This window comes from Oculina patagonica, unplaced genomic scaffold (genome assembly GCF_052425735.1).
Source record: "Oculina patagonica isolate OP01 unplaced genomic scaffold, crgOcupat unplaced305, whole genome shotgun sequence".
In the NCBI taxonomy this organism is placed as follows: domain Eukaryota; kingdom Metazoa; phylum Cnidaria; class Anthozoa; order Scleractinia; family Oculinidae; genus Oculina; species Oculina patagonica.
In genome coordinates, this window is record NW_027558152.1 from 1 (window position 1) to 12,985 (window position 12,985).

Consider the following 12,985-nt stretch of genomic DNA (forward strand, 5'->3'; position numbering starts at 1 on the left):
AATCACGGGCATCCAATTCTAACACCATGTCCGGAACAGACGTGGCGGAGCGTTTTGAAACGTGTGTGTGTGTGTGTGTGTGTGGGGGGGGGGGGGGGGGGGGGGCAAGAATACCCTGCAAGTTTTCATATTTGGAGCAACTTTTTTAGACCGAAGATTTTCGAAGATTCTCCGATTGTTGTTCGAAGGCCATACGAACGATTCCAATCACTTTTCAAACTTTTCCGAACATAAACTAAGCTTCCCAAAGGCTTCCAAGGAAGTTTCGAAAGTCTGAAGATGTTTGAACTAACTCACGAGACGGAATATCTTGACAAACCAATTTTACGCTGCGCTCGTGATGTATTCGGCACCAAAACGTGTTCTTAAGTGATTCTTGGTTGGAAGGGTTGGACAACGAGGCTAGTCAATTGTCAATGATTATACTCACGGTGGTTATTCTTACCTGAAAATCCCAGATCTTCTGACCAAACTGCTTTCTTTCGTGCATGTAAGGAACTGTGCAGTTTAAACAGCCCTCAGCAAGACCAAGCATCTAAGAACACAAGAATAGTACAACAGACAACATCATGTTAAAACCATCACAACACAATTTACTTTAATGCTACTCGACAGAAAAAAACAAGGCAACAACAAAAAAATGCTCTAACAGAACATAGTTGCCCCTATTTTTCAGATTTTTTTTAGCTTATCTCTGATTGACCGTTTCCCTTTTCTCCGATCCTCATATCTATCTGATCAGTTCTGATTCTGACAGTCTCACAACAAAAGTCAAAATAAATCGCTCACCTGAGCTCCAATCCCTATGCGTCCTTCATTAAGACAGTCAATAGCATACTTGTAGCCATGACCAACTTGCCCTAAAACTGCACTTGCAGGTACCTATTGGGTAAACAGAACATTCAGGACAGTTACAAGGTACTTTCTTGTAGTATACCAAGAATATCACACTCTGTCTCATCACTTGATTTTTTTATAATCCCCAAGAGTTCATGTGCATAACAAAATAACACAAAGTCACTTGTGGGAAATTCTGGGGAACACATTTTGAAAGTATGCAGGGTGAGGTCGCCTACTGGTAGAGTGCTCCTCTTCACCCTGTGATGGGCTGGCATCCCATGGCCATCCAGGGCAGAGATTGAAAGTTATTGGAGATAAGTGCAAGTTGTAGTCTGAACCACTTGGCCAAATTATACAAAGACCATTCTATATTTTTTGTAAACTAATTGAACAACTTATTCATTTATACAACATTCTTGGTATACACCACAATAATTTATATTACTGCCACAAGAGACAGGAGTACCATTGCTTAGGCCTTTAATACACCTTTTCACACCTTCTTCCATAATAATATGACTGCAAAAATCTTCTCACCTTCACATTGTCAAAGTGCACAGGACAAGTTGATGATGCTCTTATTCCAAGCTACAACAAAACAGATATGTCTGAGAAAACAACACATGGTGACAAAATGTGCATTTTTCTTCAAATTAGCATGATCATTGCTGTCTTGGTATAAAGATGAAGTTGCACTATTGACACTCAATTCCCATTTTTCTGCTTCAGCTGAAGCACAAAAATGAGATCTTTTTTTCTTCAAGCATTGTCCTCGTTGCAGGGTCGGCCAGGGGGGTAGTGGTATACCAGTATACCCGAAAAAAAGTACTCAAAATACCCAAAAATACCCCAAATTCCTCCCAGTATACCCAAAATTTATCAACACGTTGTATACTGTATACCCAAAATTAGTAGTAGCAAAGCAAGCACTTATTTGTTAAGTCTGACCTTATTAGCATTCCATCAACATGCAGCCATGTATCATTCATTATATCCATTTAATTGAAAGCTCTCAGTCAGTCGATCCACATTAGGACCGGACTGTTCCTTATGACCCGTGTGATCTTTTATCCTGAGAAAGTAATTAAAATTACTTTCTCAGGATAAAAGATCACACGGGTCACAAGGAATGGTCAGATTTCAGATTAAATAGAAAGACGGTTGACTATGGTTCGTGAGTTTTAATCCTCATAGTGGGATTCACTGGTATCTCTAGAGAAGAACATTGAACGGCTGGAAAATGTCAAGAAATCTCGGTTGTTGTTGTTGTTGTTGTTCACAGTGAAAGTTCGATCAATAATCTTTAGCTTCTTCCAAAGCGGACAATAACCGGTTCGTGGGCGTTCTTATTAACGGCGGAGGTCTGGGTACAGGAGAGTCTTATCTTTGGTTCTATCATGAATAGACCTCTCTGTTTAACCCGATGTCACCGATGTAAACTTTGCCGCACTTACAGGAAATCCTGTAGACCACGAATCAATGCTTAGAAAATATTTCTAGAAATCTTGTCATCTGTTGTTTTAGATACACAGAAGTTTTAGTGTTTTATATAAAAAAAATAGGCTCAAGTGCGATGTTGCCTTTAGTCTCTTAATAAAACAGAAAGTCATCTGCCGTTGTTGCCATTCTCCTGCATCTTTTGGGTCTGCTGTAGTGCTTGTCGGTTTCGTACTTTCTTTCACTCAAGTCATTATCAGCGATAAGCTCGGATTCTCCAAAAGAGAGAACTTTGTCTTCTGATGAGTGTAGCAACGCTAAGTAAATGTAATAATACATGTAATAATCACTTTCTTCAATCTCGATATAGTGTCATCTGCAATCCACTTCAGTAACGTTTGCCGTTCCCTTGGAAACAATGTGTTCTTTCCCGGTGGTTGTAAACAGAAGGGGGTCGACAATTCAAGGTCCTGGCTGTACCACTCTGTTCGGACATCAGCAATATGGTCATCATCTGTCAGGTCTTCGAGAAGCTTCACGATGTAAAACGAGCTTGATTGCAAGGATCTTGCAGGTCTACAGCTCTGCGGATACAACACATATGTCCCCTGAGGGTGAAGAATGTTTCTCTCTTTGCGGTAGCTTTCCCTCTCCTTGGTTTGGTTGGTGCTTGCATCTTGCAGCAGCACGTTAAAGTCTACCGTAAACATTCAACAGTAGTGTTTCAGGCGTGTCCTTGGTAGAGAAATTTCTTGTTGTGTTTTGACGGACACTTTTTCCATGGACTGATGCCCACTGTCGAAGCTCAGCTATCTGCTTTGATGCTAAGCAACCCTTTCCGGGCTTTGGCAGTTTCGCTAATTCTGAAAACTGGATGAGAACATCTTTCATCGAGGGCTGCAGATAGTAGGAAGCCTTCGGAGTAGCGAAGTAGTTGAATGGATTCTTCCTTACTCGTTTAAGAAGTTCATTTGTGCATCTTGGAAAACGCTGGCAGAAATCCAAAATGTGGTATACCGAATACCCAAATTTTATCTGAGGTATACCGTATACCCGAATTAAAAAGCGCTTGTATACCGTATACCCAAAAACCCTGGCCGACCCTGTCGTTGTAACCTTTCAAGTTCCAAGGGATTTCATCAAGGGGCGTGTTTAAAACACGAAATGGCGAAATGGCGAAATGGCGAAATGGCGAAATGGCGAAATGGCGAAATGATACTGAAGATAAAAGCCAAAGTTATCTGATATTACCGTTGTACTGGAATTTTCATATGTTGCCGAATTCATCCTTGTAGAAAAGTCCCGAAAAATAAAAGAAACTGCAATCACAAATTCTCCGTCACGTAGACCCGTCACGAAATCCGTCACGAACCTAACACGAACCTATGGGTAATTTGGATTCCAGTCTCTCCCTGTTAACAGGGCGCTGTTTGATACGCCTAGGACATTCTTGATCGAGATGTCGGCATTTCGTTTAGACATTGGAAGAAAATGATTTGTTTATTTACCACCGAGTCTCGGCTATGAAGTAATGCTTTGAGCTCCAACATTCAAAAGAAATGGATTAACAAAACCAAACCTACTTTGCGATAAAGTTCCGGGTAAAGTTCATACACGATATCAGTGGCAAACGTTCTTTGTACAGAAACGGAGTAACGTTCGATGTCTATATCAGTCCTTCGATACAATGTAAGCTCTGTAGTGCAGTGCAGATACTGATAGGCAACTTGGCAAGTGCTAAATGAAAAAAATATCCTGGTGTGCTGCGACCTTTCAGCAATACGTTCAATTTGGCGTTGTGATAAGTAATAATAAAAATAATAATAAAAAGTATTTTTATAGCGCCAAAATCCACTAATTGCTCATGGCGCTTTACAATAAAAAAATATTAATAAAATCATGTTAAAAAGTTAAAAACTCTAAAAAATTTAAAAACGGATATTTACAAATATAAGTTCAAATGTACCTAAAAAATAATAATTATTAAAAAGCCTGCCAAAAGTGACAAGTATTCATTATATTTCTGGGCCAGAACATTGAAATGTTCCCTTGAAATAATTCAGTCTAGACATGTAAACAGAACTACCTTGAAGTTCAAAAGGAAACCAAACTATATTATTTACGTGTATTTATCTTAACATTTCGCCATTTCGTCATTTCGCCATTTCGCCATTTCGCCATTTCGCTGTTTCGCCATTTCGCCATTTCGTGTTTTAAACACGCCCTTCATCAAGCCTTACACCTTACATATACCTGGTAACTACAAATTGTCCAGTTTTTGTTTCATTTTATTTTTAACCAATAATAAATTTATCCAGCTGAGCATTGCAGGCACTTTATGCCTGCAGAGGGCAGACTGAACATGTAGTTGTGTGTTGCTTTATAGCAGGACAGGTCTTTGGGAAAACACTCTTGTATCTGGAAGAAAAATCACTGCTGGATTCTTGACCTTTACTCCTAACCTCTAAGTAGCAACCATACAAACAAACCTTGTCTTCCTTTTTGCCAAGTGAAAGCCCTTCAGTTTCTTTTGGGACAACAAATGTTGTAATTCCTTTGTATCCCTGCAAAAACAACCCAATTATAGCAATAACCCTTGACTTTCTTAACTAATGAACAAGCTGGTGTGTCAGAGGTATTGTTGTTAATAGTAAATACTAGTTATGCAACGCTTTCGAGTGGTATACTATGGAATATCCCACGAGTCACTTGTATTTTCTCGGTATACACACGAGCCTTTAGGCGAGTGTGTATACGAAGAAAATACAAGTGACAAGTGGGATATTCCATAGTATACCACGAGAAAGTGTTGTGTAACTATTTTATACCATGCCATAGAAAATACGCTCACTAAATTTCATCGAGAATAGGATCGCAGTGCACGATGGGAAGGTTGGGTTGAATACCGTCGAATATACAACGGCTTTCCTGTATTCTGATTGGCTGTATTTTCTATGGCATGGTATAAATGGTAATAGTACAGACTTATACAAAGCCCCCCGACCATAGATATCAGTCCATCAATTTGGAAACAGAAAATTCCTTCCAGTCATAAAACATCACGGGTATAAGCCCTTATCTCCCTGCCGTCATCTCTTCATAGAAAGTTGGAGAATTAAATATAAAGCATTTTGGAATGATTTCTAAACAGTATAATGTATAGAAGAAACCTGGAAGCTGGAGAAACTAAGGAACATATTTTCCCAGTCCCTGTGCGCTTTATTTTGATGAAATTTCTCTCTATTAATTTATTAGCCAGGATGTTATTGATAGTATACTGATAATAACTATACAGTAGACATGAAAGGTGGATTAATGTTCTACCTTTTCTGGAGCAACATTGGCAAAAACAAGAAACACTCCAGCATGTTCGGCATTAGTAATCCACATTTTGGAGCCATTAATTACATAGAAGTCCCCCTTCTTTTCAGCCTTGGTCTCAAGAGCAAAGGCATCGCTTCCAGAACCAACTTCAGAAAGACAAAAACTTCCAACCTTGAAAAAGGAATAAATAAATTATACTTCTTAGTCAATATTATTTCAAAGTTGAACAAAGTAACGCCAAGTGGCTCATAGCTCTCTAATCAGAGATACATGTCTCTGATTAGTTGGTCTGTAGTCTTCAGTAAGGCTCTTTTAACATCAACCTGTCACTGCAATCAACTGTTGAACTTTTTATGCTTGGTTTTCATGAACATGAAGACTGGGTATCCATAGAGAACCCAATATCTCACCCAATGTTAACGACTTACCATATTCTCTGCCAACCTAGGTAAGTACTGCTGTTTTTGTTCAGGTGTGCCATATTTTCTAAACAATGTGACAATCAAAGTATTTTGTACATCGCACATGACGCTGACAGCTGGATCAATTTTGGCTAGTTCTTCAATAACAAGACAGGACACAAAGAATGAAGAGTGTGTTCCTCCATACTCAGCATCAACTTCAATCCCCATTAACTGGAAAAAGACGAAAAGACACAGGAATCAGTTCTGATAGGTGACATTTACCAGTATTTACATTGTAGCATTTCTAATTTTTTCAAGCATGAGAAATTCAATTGTGCAAAAAGATGTTTTTTATTTATTGTCTGTCAAGAAGGCTCATCATCTAAAGCATATAATTATAACATAATGTCTTCGAAATATTAACGTACAATGTTTTTATATCATGCAGAGGTGATGTTCTGATAAATTGATTGTCTGACTGATTGATTAATTGATTGATTGATTGATTTTTGATTGATTATTTAGTAATTTATTGAAAAACTGATTGATTGATTACTGACTTACGGATTGATTTTAAGTGTAAGTGAAAGACAGACAGACAGACTACATGTAATATTTATTGACTTCTTGTCTGATTGATTGATTGACAGGTTGGCTGACCACCCAACTGAATAAACAATTGACAAATAGACTGACTGACTGACTGACTGACTGACTGACTGACTGACTGACTGACTGACTGACTGACTGACTGACTATCTGTCTGTCTGTCTGTTACAATACTTACTCCTTGTTCAAACATGCCCCTGACAACAGACGGATCCATTTCGGAGTTCTTATCCATTTCTGATACCAAGGGCTGGATTTTGTCTGTAGCAAACCTTGCAACTAAAAGGTAAAGTAAAGAAAAGGTACTCAGTGACAGAGTATAAGAAACAACTGTAAAAATATTTTTTTAAACTTTTTCAGCGTGGGTTTTAATGGAAATGTTTGTCTTGGTCCTGCTTTCTTCAAGAAATGACTGATTGCAATAAAGAGCAATGCACACAACAAAAGGAATCATTATACAGGAAGTGTAACCTACAAAGCATCAACTTCTAGCACAATTCCCACAAGACTTTACTGGACAGACAGCTTTAGGAAAAGATTGTTATTTGATGGACAATATTATTATCAATGGAAGATGGGAGGGTGAAAACTTCCATCAGGAAAAGTCTTTAGATCTAGTTTTCTTCATTTCCCCTTTTCACATTCATAAAGAGCTCATCGTCTCATATCAATCTAGTGTACTCAAGGACTTTCAAGGTCTGTACCTGTTTCTTTCATCATTGCCTCTTCTTCAGAAAGCATTGTCAAAGGTCCAGGTACAAATGACTGTGACAAATCTTCTGACAAATGAGGCACTTCTGTGGTGAAACATCGGCCTAGCCAACAAGGCACATGTTGTCTGCTGACGCATTTCGTGACGCCACTTTGTAATGATCTCAAAGGCCTCACAACTGATGGTAACATCTAAAATTATTATCAAGACAACAACAATTTTTTTATTAGTGTTAGGAAATAGATGATAGACCGATATCACTCTATCCCTCGTGGGAGAGGAGGCATCTGGTTGTTGTTGGGTTTTTTTTTGTAAAAACACGCAGAACCACTGACAGGACTGCTACATTGAAGTTATTACCCATAGCATTTTGCTCTGTATGCAAGTGTATATCTTCAACTGTAACATTGAGTAAACTCAAATGTAACATGTATGGAGGATGCTTCAAAATAATCACTACAAAAGTACATGGATGCTACACAGATTTCTGCATTCTTGTTATATCAGCACTATTTGGAACTGTAAGTCTTAAATAGATTCATGCTGCATTTGAAATTTGCAAAGCCGGAAAACATTTTTTCTTCACCTAAGCTTATTTTTTTAAATAAATGCAGTGGCTATTTGTACAGCACCTGTATGCGGACTTCAGTTTGCTATTCGTACGGAGTCCACAGCTTTCGTAGAATTTCTATGTAAAAACTTATTTTGCTGATTCAAAATATTATATGTTGGTTGAGAAACAGTAAGCAATTCTATTGAGCATGGTTGATTTGATTCAAAATAATTTGCCTAGCCTCTGCATCCTACAAGAACGACTCATTTTGCAACACTTAGAATTTTCCAAGTTGAACTCACGGAACTATCACACAGCCTTTCGTTCGACAGACTTTTACAAAACTGAAAGGTAGGAGAATATTTGCAAAAATTCTAGTAACTCTAAACAATGATATAAAATATACTGACTTGACTGAAATAAGTATTAAGTATTTAAGGAGAGTTTCAACTCCTATCTGAATTGCTAGCAGTAGCTATTCGTGCATGACGCAACTAATACACGAACCTGTACCACTAGAAATCATGAATTAGGGGAATACATTTGAAATACAGTTCAGAAAACAAGAGGAATATAACAATATATCTTTGGTTTAAAATTTTTCATTCCAGTTTGATTCTCATTTCCCCTTGTTTCTGATTATGATAATGAATATGAGGTAATGGAAAAATCAAAATCAAACTGGTTTGAAAACTTTTAAACCAAAGATTAATTTTAGCCCAAGCCCACGATAGGTTTAATCTTCTTTGATTGCCGATTGCATAAGACCTAACTTTCATTTCCCACAAATCTTGTCCTTCATGTTAAACTAATGTATTGATTACATTACTTGACTGACGGTTTTCCCATGAAATCTACCCTCTTACTTCTGAATTATCATTTCTAACTTTACACAAGAACACATTTCACAGATAAAAAGAAGAAAGAAACAAACCTTGCAAAGCGCCATTTTGTCACGACGTCACGTCACATATGATGAACGATTGATGCGTTATGTAAGCCACACTAAATTGTCTTCCTTGTTTGGGGTGATCGTTTGCGCGCCGTTTCAAGATCTTGAATGGATGCGAGCTGGATGTGGAATGTAATGGACTTAAAATGGCTTTGAAATCAAAATGGGGATTGCAAATTCGATTCTGAAGCCTAACTCAATTTGCAAAGCATTCTTTTCTCGGAGAGGGTATCAAAGTTAGCTGCAATAACACGAGAAAAAAGGTTGGTATTATAATTTATTGCAAACCAACAATTACGGCGGATCTTTTTGACGATTTTTGTAATCTTAAGACTTATAGTGATTCGTTTAGAAGGGTATTAAAGCTTAAATGCCAAACAAGCTTGTAGTGACACATCTGACATCTGTAGTGAATCTTTTAAATGCAAAACATTTCCATACATGCGCAAGTATGGGATTTTTTTTTGCATTAACAAGATTCACTACAGTAGCTGTAGGTGTGTCACTACAAGCTTGTTTGTCATATATGCATGAATCTCCACTGCTATCATGTTTTACATCAACTGTGTGACGACAACCAATGATCCTTAAAAAGAAGGAACAAACAAAATGGACCAAAATCTGTCAATCCCAATGAACAGATGCAACCTTTTGAACCCATCAAAGTGAACTTCTGTTTCTTGAGAGGTCGACTAAGACTATCGGAACGGTCCAGAACTGTTCTGAACCAGACCAGATCGGGTTCTGTTTACACAGGACCATTCTGGAACCGGTCTGGTACGGATCCAAAACTGGACCTCACCTGCAAAACAGCAGGTCCCCTTGAATCAGTTCCAGAATGGTCGCATGTAAACAAAAGACCTGTCTGGTTCGATTTTCAGACCGGATCTGTTTGAAACTCGTCCTGTGTCAGTAAATATGGCCAAAGATGATTGACAGAAGCGAAAAATTCAATCGTTGATTGAGCTGAGTTCACATGCTATTGAAAGCACAGTAAGAAAACTATGACTACAAAAATGTGGTACAAAGGCGGCCAATGAAGTGCAGGGATTTGCGAAGGCTTTGGAGACACAAATCTGTTAACCTCTCTTCCATGCTGCTACACTGCCTATCCGCACAAGAACTCATTAGTTGGTTTGTTTGTGATAACAGAGGCGGTACTAGGGGGAGGGTGCAGGGGGTGTGCACCCCCCTCCCCCTCAGATGACCTGCGGCTTTCTCAACGCCAATTTACACGGTACGATTTTGTCGCATGCGACTTGCCGGCGACATGCTTACGACAGGATTGCGACACGAATTGTTTCGTGTAAATCAAACCTACAACTCCTAAGTCGTGTCGAAGGCCTGTCATAAGCATGTCGCATGCGACAAAATCGTACCGTGTAAATCGGCCTTAATACGAAAAAAAAGCCCCACTAGAAATGAAAACTCTGATGGCCATGTATCTTTATGTGCAATTATAAATTACCTCAAGACAAAAGACAACAGACAACATTAATAATTCTGCCAACACCCTACTTTTATTTTTTATCATTATAATTTGTACTTACAACAGAAAAGTCAATTGAACGTCCAGAAGTGTTAGATCTCTAAACAAATTTATACCCCATTCACACAATGCAGCTTAATAAAATTATGATAGGTAACAAAGATAATTAAATAAATAATTGAAAATCAGAGTCACTTGTGGAGATTTCATAAGTATATGTTCTAAAAATGTTTTAAATAATGCCAAAAACAGCTTGTTTAAGCATTGGTTGGAATGGGGTACAAGTTTTGTCTAAACTGTGAATGCAATGAAAGTATATCTCATTTGTTTGCTTTTTGAAAATGATATTTATCAGTAATAATTATTAATTGTAAGTTTTACAGGTTTTTTTAGTGAAAGGACATACTATAAAACGAATGAGAGATTTAACATTCTAAGAACTGGTATGTATATCTTGTTCCTTTTTGGTAAAAACTGAAAAAGAAATCATTCCTGGATTTTTTTTATTGTCACTGCAAATTCAGAGTTCAATTTCACAATCCTGTATCCAATAAAGAAAATAAAATCACTTGGGGCTTCTAGAACTCTTCACGCATTAGTAGGTTAGTAAGCTTTGTCAGAATGTTAAAATTAGTGCAGCTTAAAAAGCAAATCAAGAAGAATCTAGATGCTCCAAGTTGTATCTTTTCATTTTTTAACCTTGTTTTCATTTTATTATTAGTTTTTTGAACAGTCACTTGTTAAAATAAATAAATGAATTTTTTTGCAACATCAGATTTTAAAAATATTGTGGTGGTACTCTGCGAAATAAAATCTTACAAATTGTGCATGTTTTGTTTAACTCATTGTGTGAATTGTTTGGTTTTTGATTAAATTATAAATTTCGCAGATGCTCTGTTTTTTTTTTTTTTTCTTTTTCTATTCTTCTTTTTTGTGGGACCAGGGGGGTGTATGTAGGGATATTGTACCAAATTATGTAAACAAATTATTTTTACACTGATAGACTCATCAAAAGAAACAGTAACTGTATTCAGCCTACTACACAGTGGAATCCCAACTACTTGAAACCTCGATTTCTCAAACTTCCCAATAACTTGAACCAAAAGTCATTTCTCTTAGATTTGAGTCAAATACTGCAATTTTACCCCCTGAATCCTTGAACTCCTAATTACTCGACCTAATTTTCTTTTCCCCTGGAGGCTCAAGTAATCAGAATTCCATTGTAAAGAGCTGATCATGTTCAAAAATAATGCCGTCTTAAGTGAGACACTGTTTTCGACCCAGTCATTTTCAAGCTCCATATAATATAGATTTTCATCTCCGTACTTATGTTCAGGAATTAGAAAATAGAAGCCTTGAGAATTTAGTTTTACATCAAGACAATAACCCTAATAGTTGATAGAAACAAGTTGGAACCTGATCTATGATAAACTCAAAAGATGTAGCATTTATAGATGTCTGTGTGACTACGTTGCAATTAAAAGCCTTCTTGTTACACAGCCATACAGATTTCTGTAAATTTGTCATTTTTTGAAGAAAATAACTTATTCAAAACTGTTTCTCCCATATTAGCCACTATAGCAGTATCATGTCTATCAATTTGCCTGACAATAGATTAATGGTATTTGAGACATTATAGACTTGACATAAACTAAGATCACCCTATAGAGTTTTCAGTTGGCCTGCTCCAAACAGCTTCATAGCATAGTAGTAGACTGTTTGCACCTGTTGCCTAATAACTGCAAACTAAGATCACTTGTCTAGTCTTAAAGTTACAAATTAATCAATATAGTATCTGTGAACCTTTGTTAGTTACAATTCTTAGACAGCCATTTAAAAATATTATAGCTGATGATAATTATAATGGTTACTGTAGTCCTGGACATTGCATTTGAGAAGCCACATGGAATATAAAATTGATAATCAATTTGTCACCCGATTGTACAATGTTGTGCATGAATAATCAGCCCAAATAATTGTCTAGAAAATTGCCTTATTATTTGTTGAATACATTCACTTAACTCCATAAAATGTATTTGTTAGAACCACCTCAAGGAAATGCCAGGATCAATAGGAATGTTTAATTTGAATGATTTAGGAGAACTACATGTATGGTGATAAAAACATTTTTCTCAAATGTCACGAAAGGTCAAAGGGATTATGCTAGCTCATAAGACATTGAAATCAGCAGTCTGAGGTCTTGATTGATTCCGTTAAATTTTGAACAGGAGACTTTGTAGTCAGTCAAAGTCAGTGCATAAATGAAGGGCTTGTATGTTGCAAAAAGGTCCTTAATGTAGTAAAACGTAGCTGTTACATGATGTAAATTATGGACCATTTGGCAACAAGATCATTAATCATTTCTGGGACACCAAATAGAAACTTAATCAAGACTTCAGTATGCCAATTTGCATGTAAAATTCTCATTGTTCAAAATTGGCCCAAACAAGACATAAATCCCAAAAATTGTTATTTTTGTCACCTGTTGTATAATTTTAATGCCTTAATTTGTTTGAAGTTGAGCTACATCCTCCCTTTGCCAAAGTTTGGGTAACTGAACATGTTAATTTAGGTATTCATGACCTCATAGATATCAAAATCAAAAGCAGCTGGGATGGCATCCTTATGTAATAACATAGGATCAATAGTCGTTTCGGGGAAACGT

The 12,985-nt window shown here is 37.1% G+C and overlaps 1 protein-coding gene across 1 annotated transcript; it reads right to left on the minus strand.

The window, feature by feature from the left end:
- Nucleotides 1-122: 122 nt before the first annotated feature.
- Nucleotides 123-8,854, minus strand: LOC144640487 (short/branched chain specific acyl-CoA dehydrogenase, mitochondrial-like). The gene is made up of 9 exons (XM_078499601.1): nucleotides 8,814-8,854; nucleotides 7,319-7,517; nucleotides 6,793-6,893; nucleotides 6,030-6,236; nucleotides 5,602-5,772; nucleotides 4,767-4,841; nucleotides 1,378-1,428; nucleotides 790-882; nucleotides 123-535 (listed from the first exon to the last, which is right to left on the minus strand). The coding sequence occupies exons 1-9, from the start codon at nucleotides 8,826-8,828 to the stop codon at nucleotides 407-409; spliced, it is 1,041 nt and encodes a 346-aa protein (XP_078355727.1). The 5' UTR covers nucleotides 8,829-8,854; the 3' UTR covers nucleotides 123-406.
- Between the last annotated feature and the right edge of the window lie 4,131 nt (nucleotides 8,855-12,985).

Coding starts and splice junctions, on each gene's coding strand:
- LOC144640487 (XM_078499601.1), bottom strand. Junction 5,773..6,029: donor CTAGGTTGGCAGAGAATATG/GTAAGTCGTTAA, acceptor TCCTTTTTCAAG/GTTGGAAGTTTTTGTCTTTC. Junction 536..789: donor GCATAGGGATTGGAGCTCAG/GTGAGCGATTTA, acceptor TTGTGTTCTTAG/ATGCTTGGTCTTGCTGAGGG.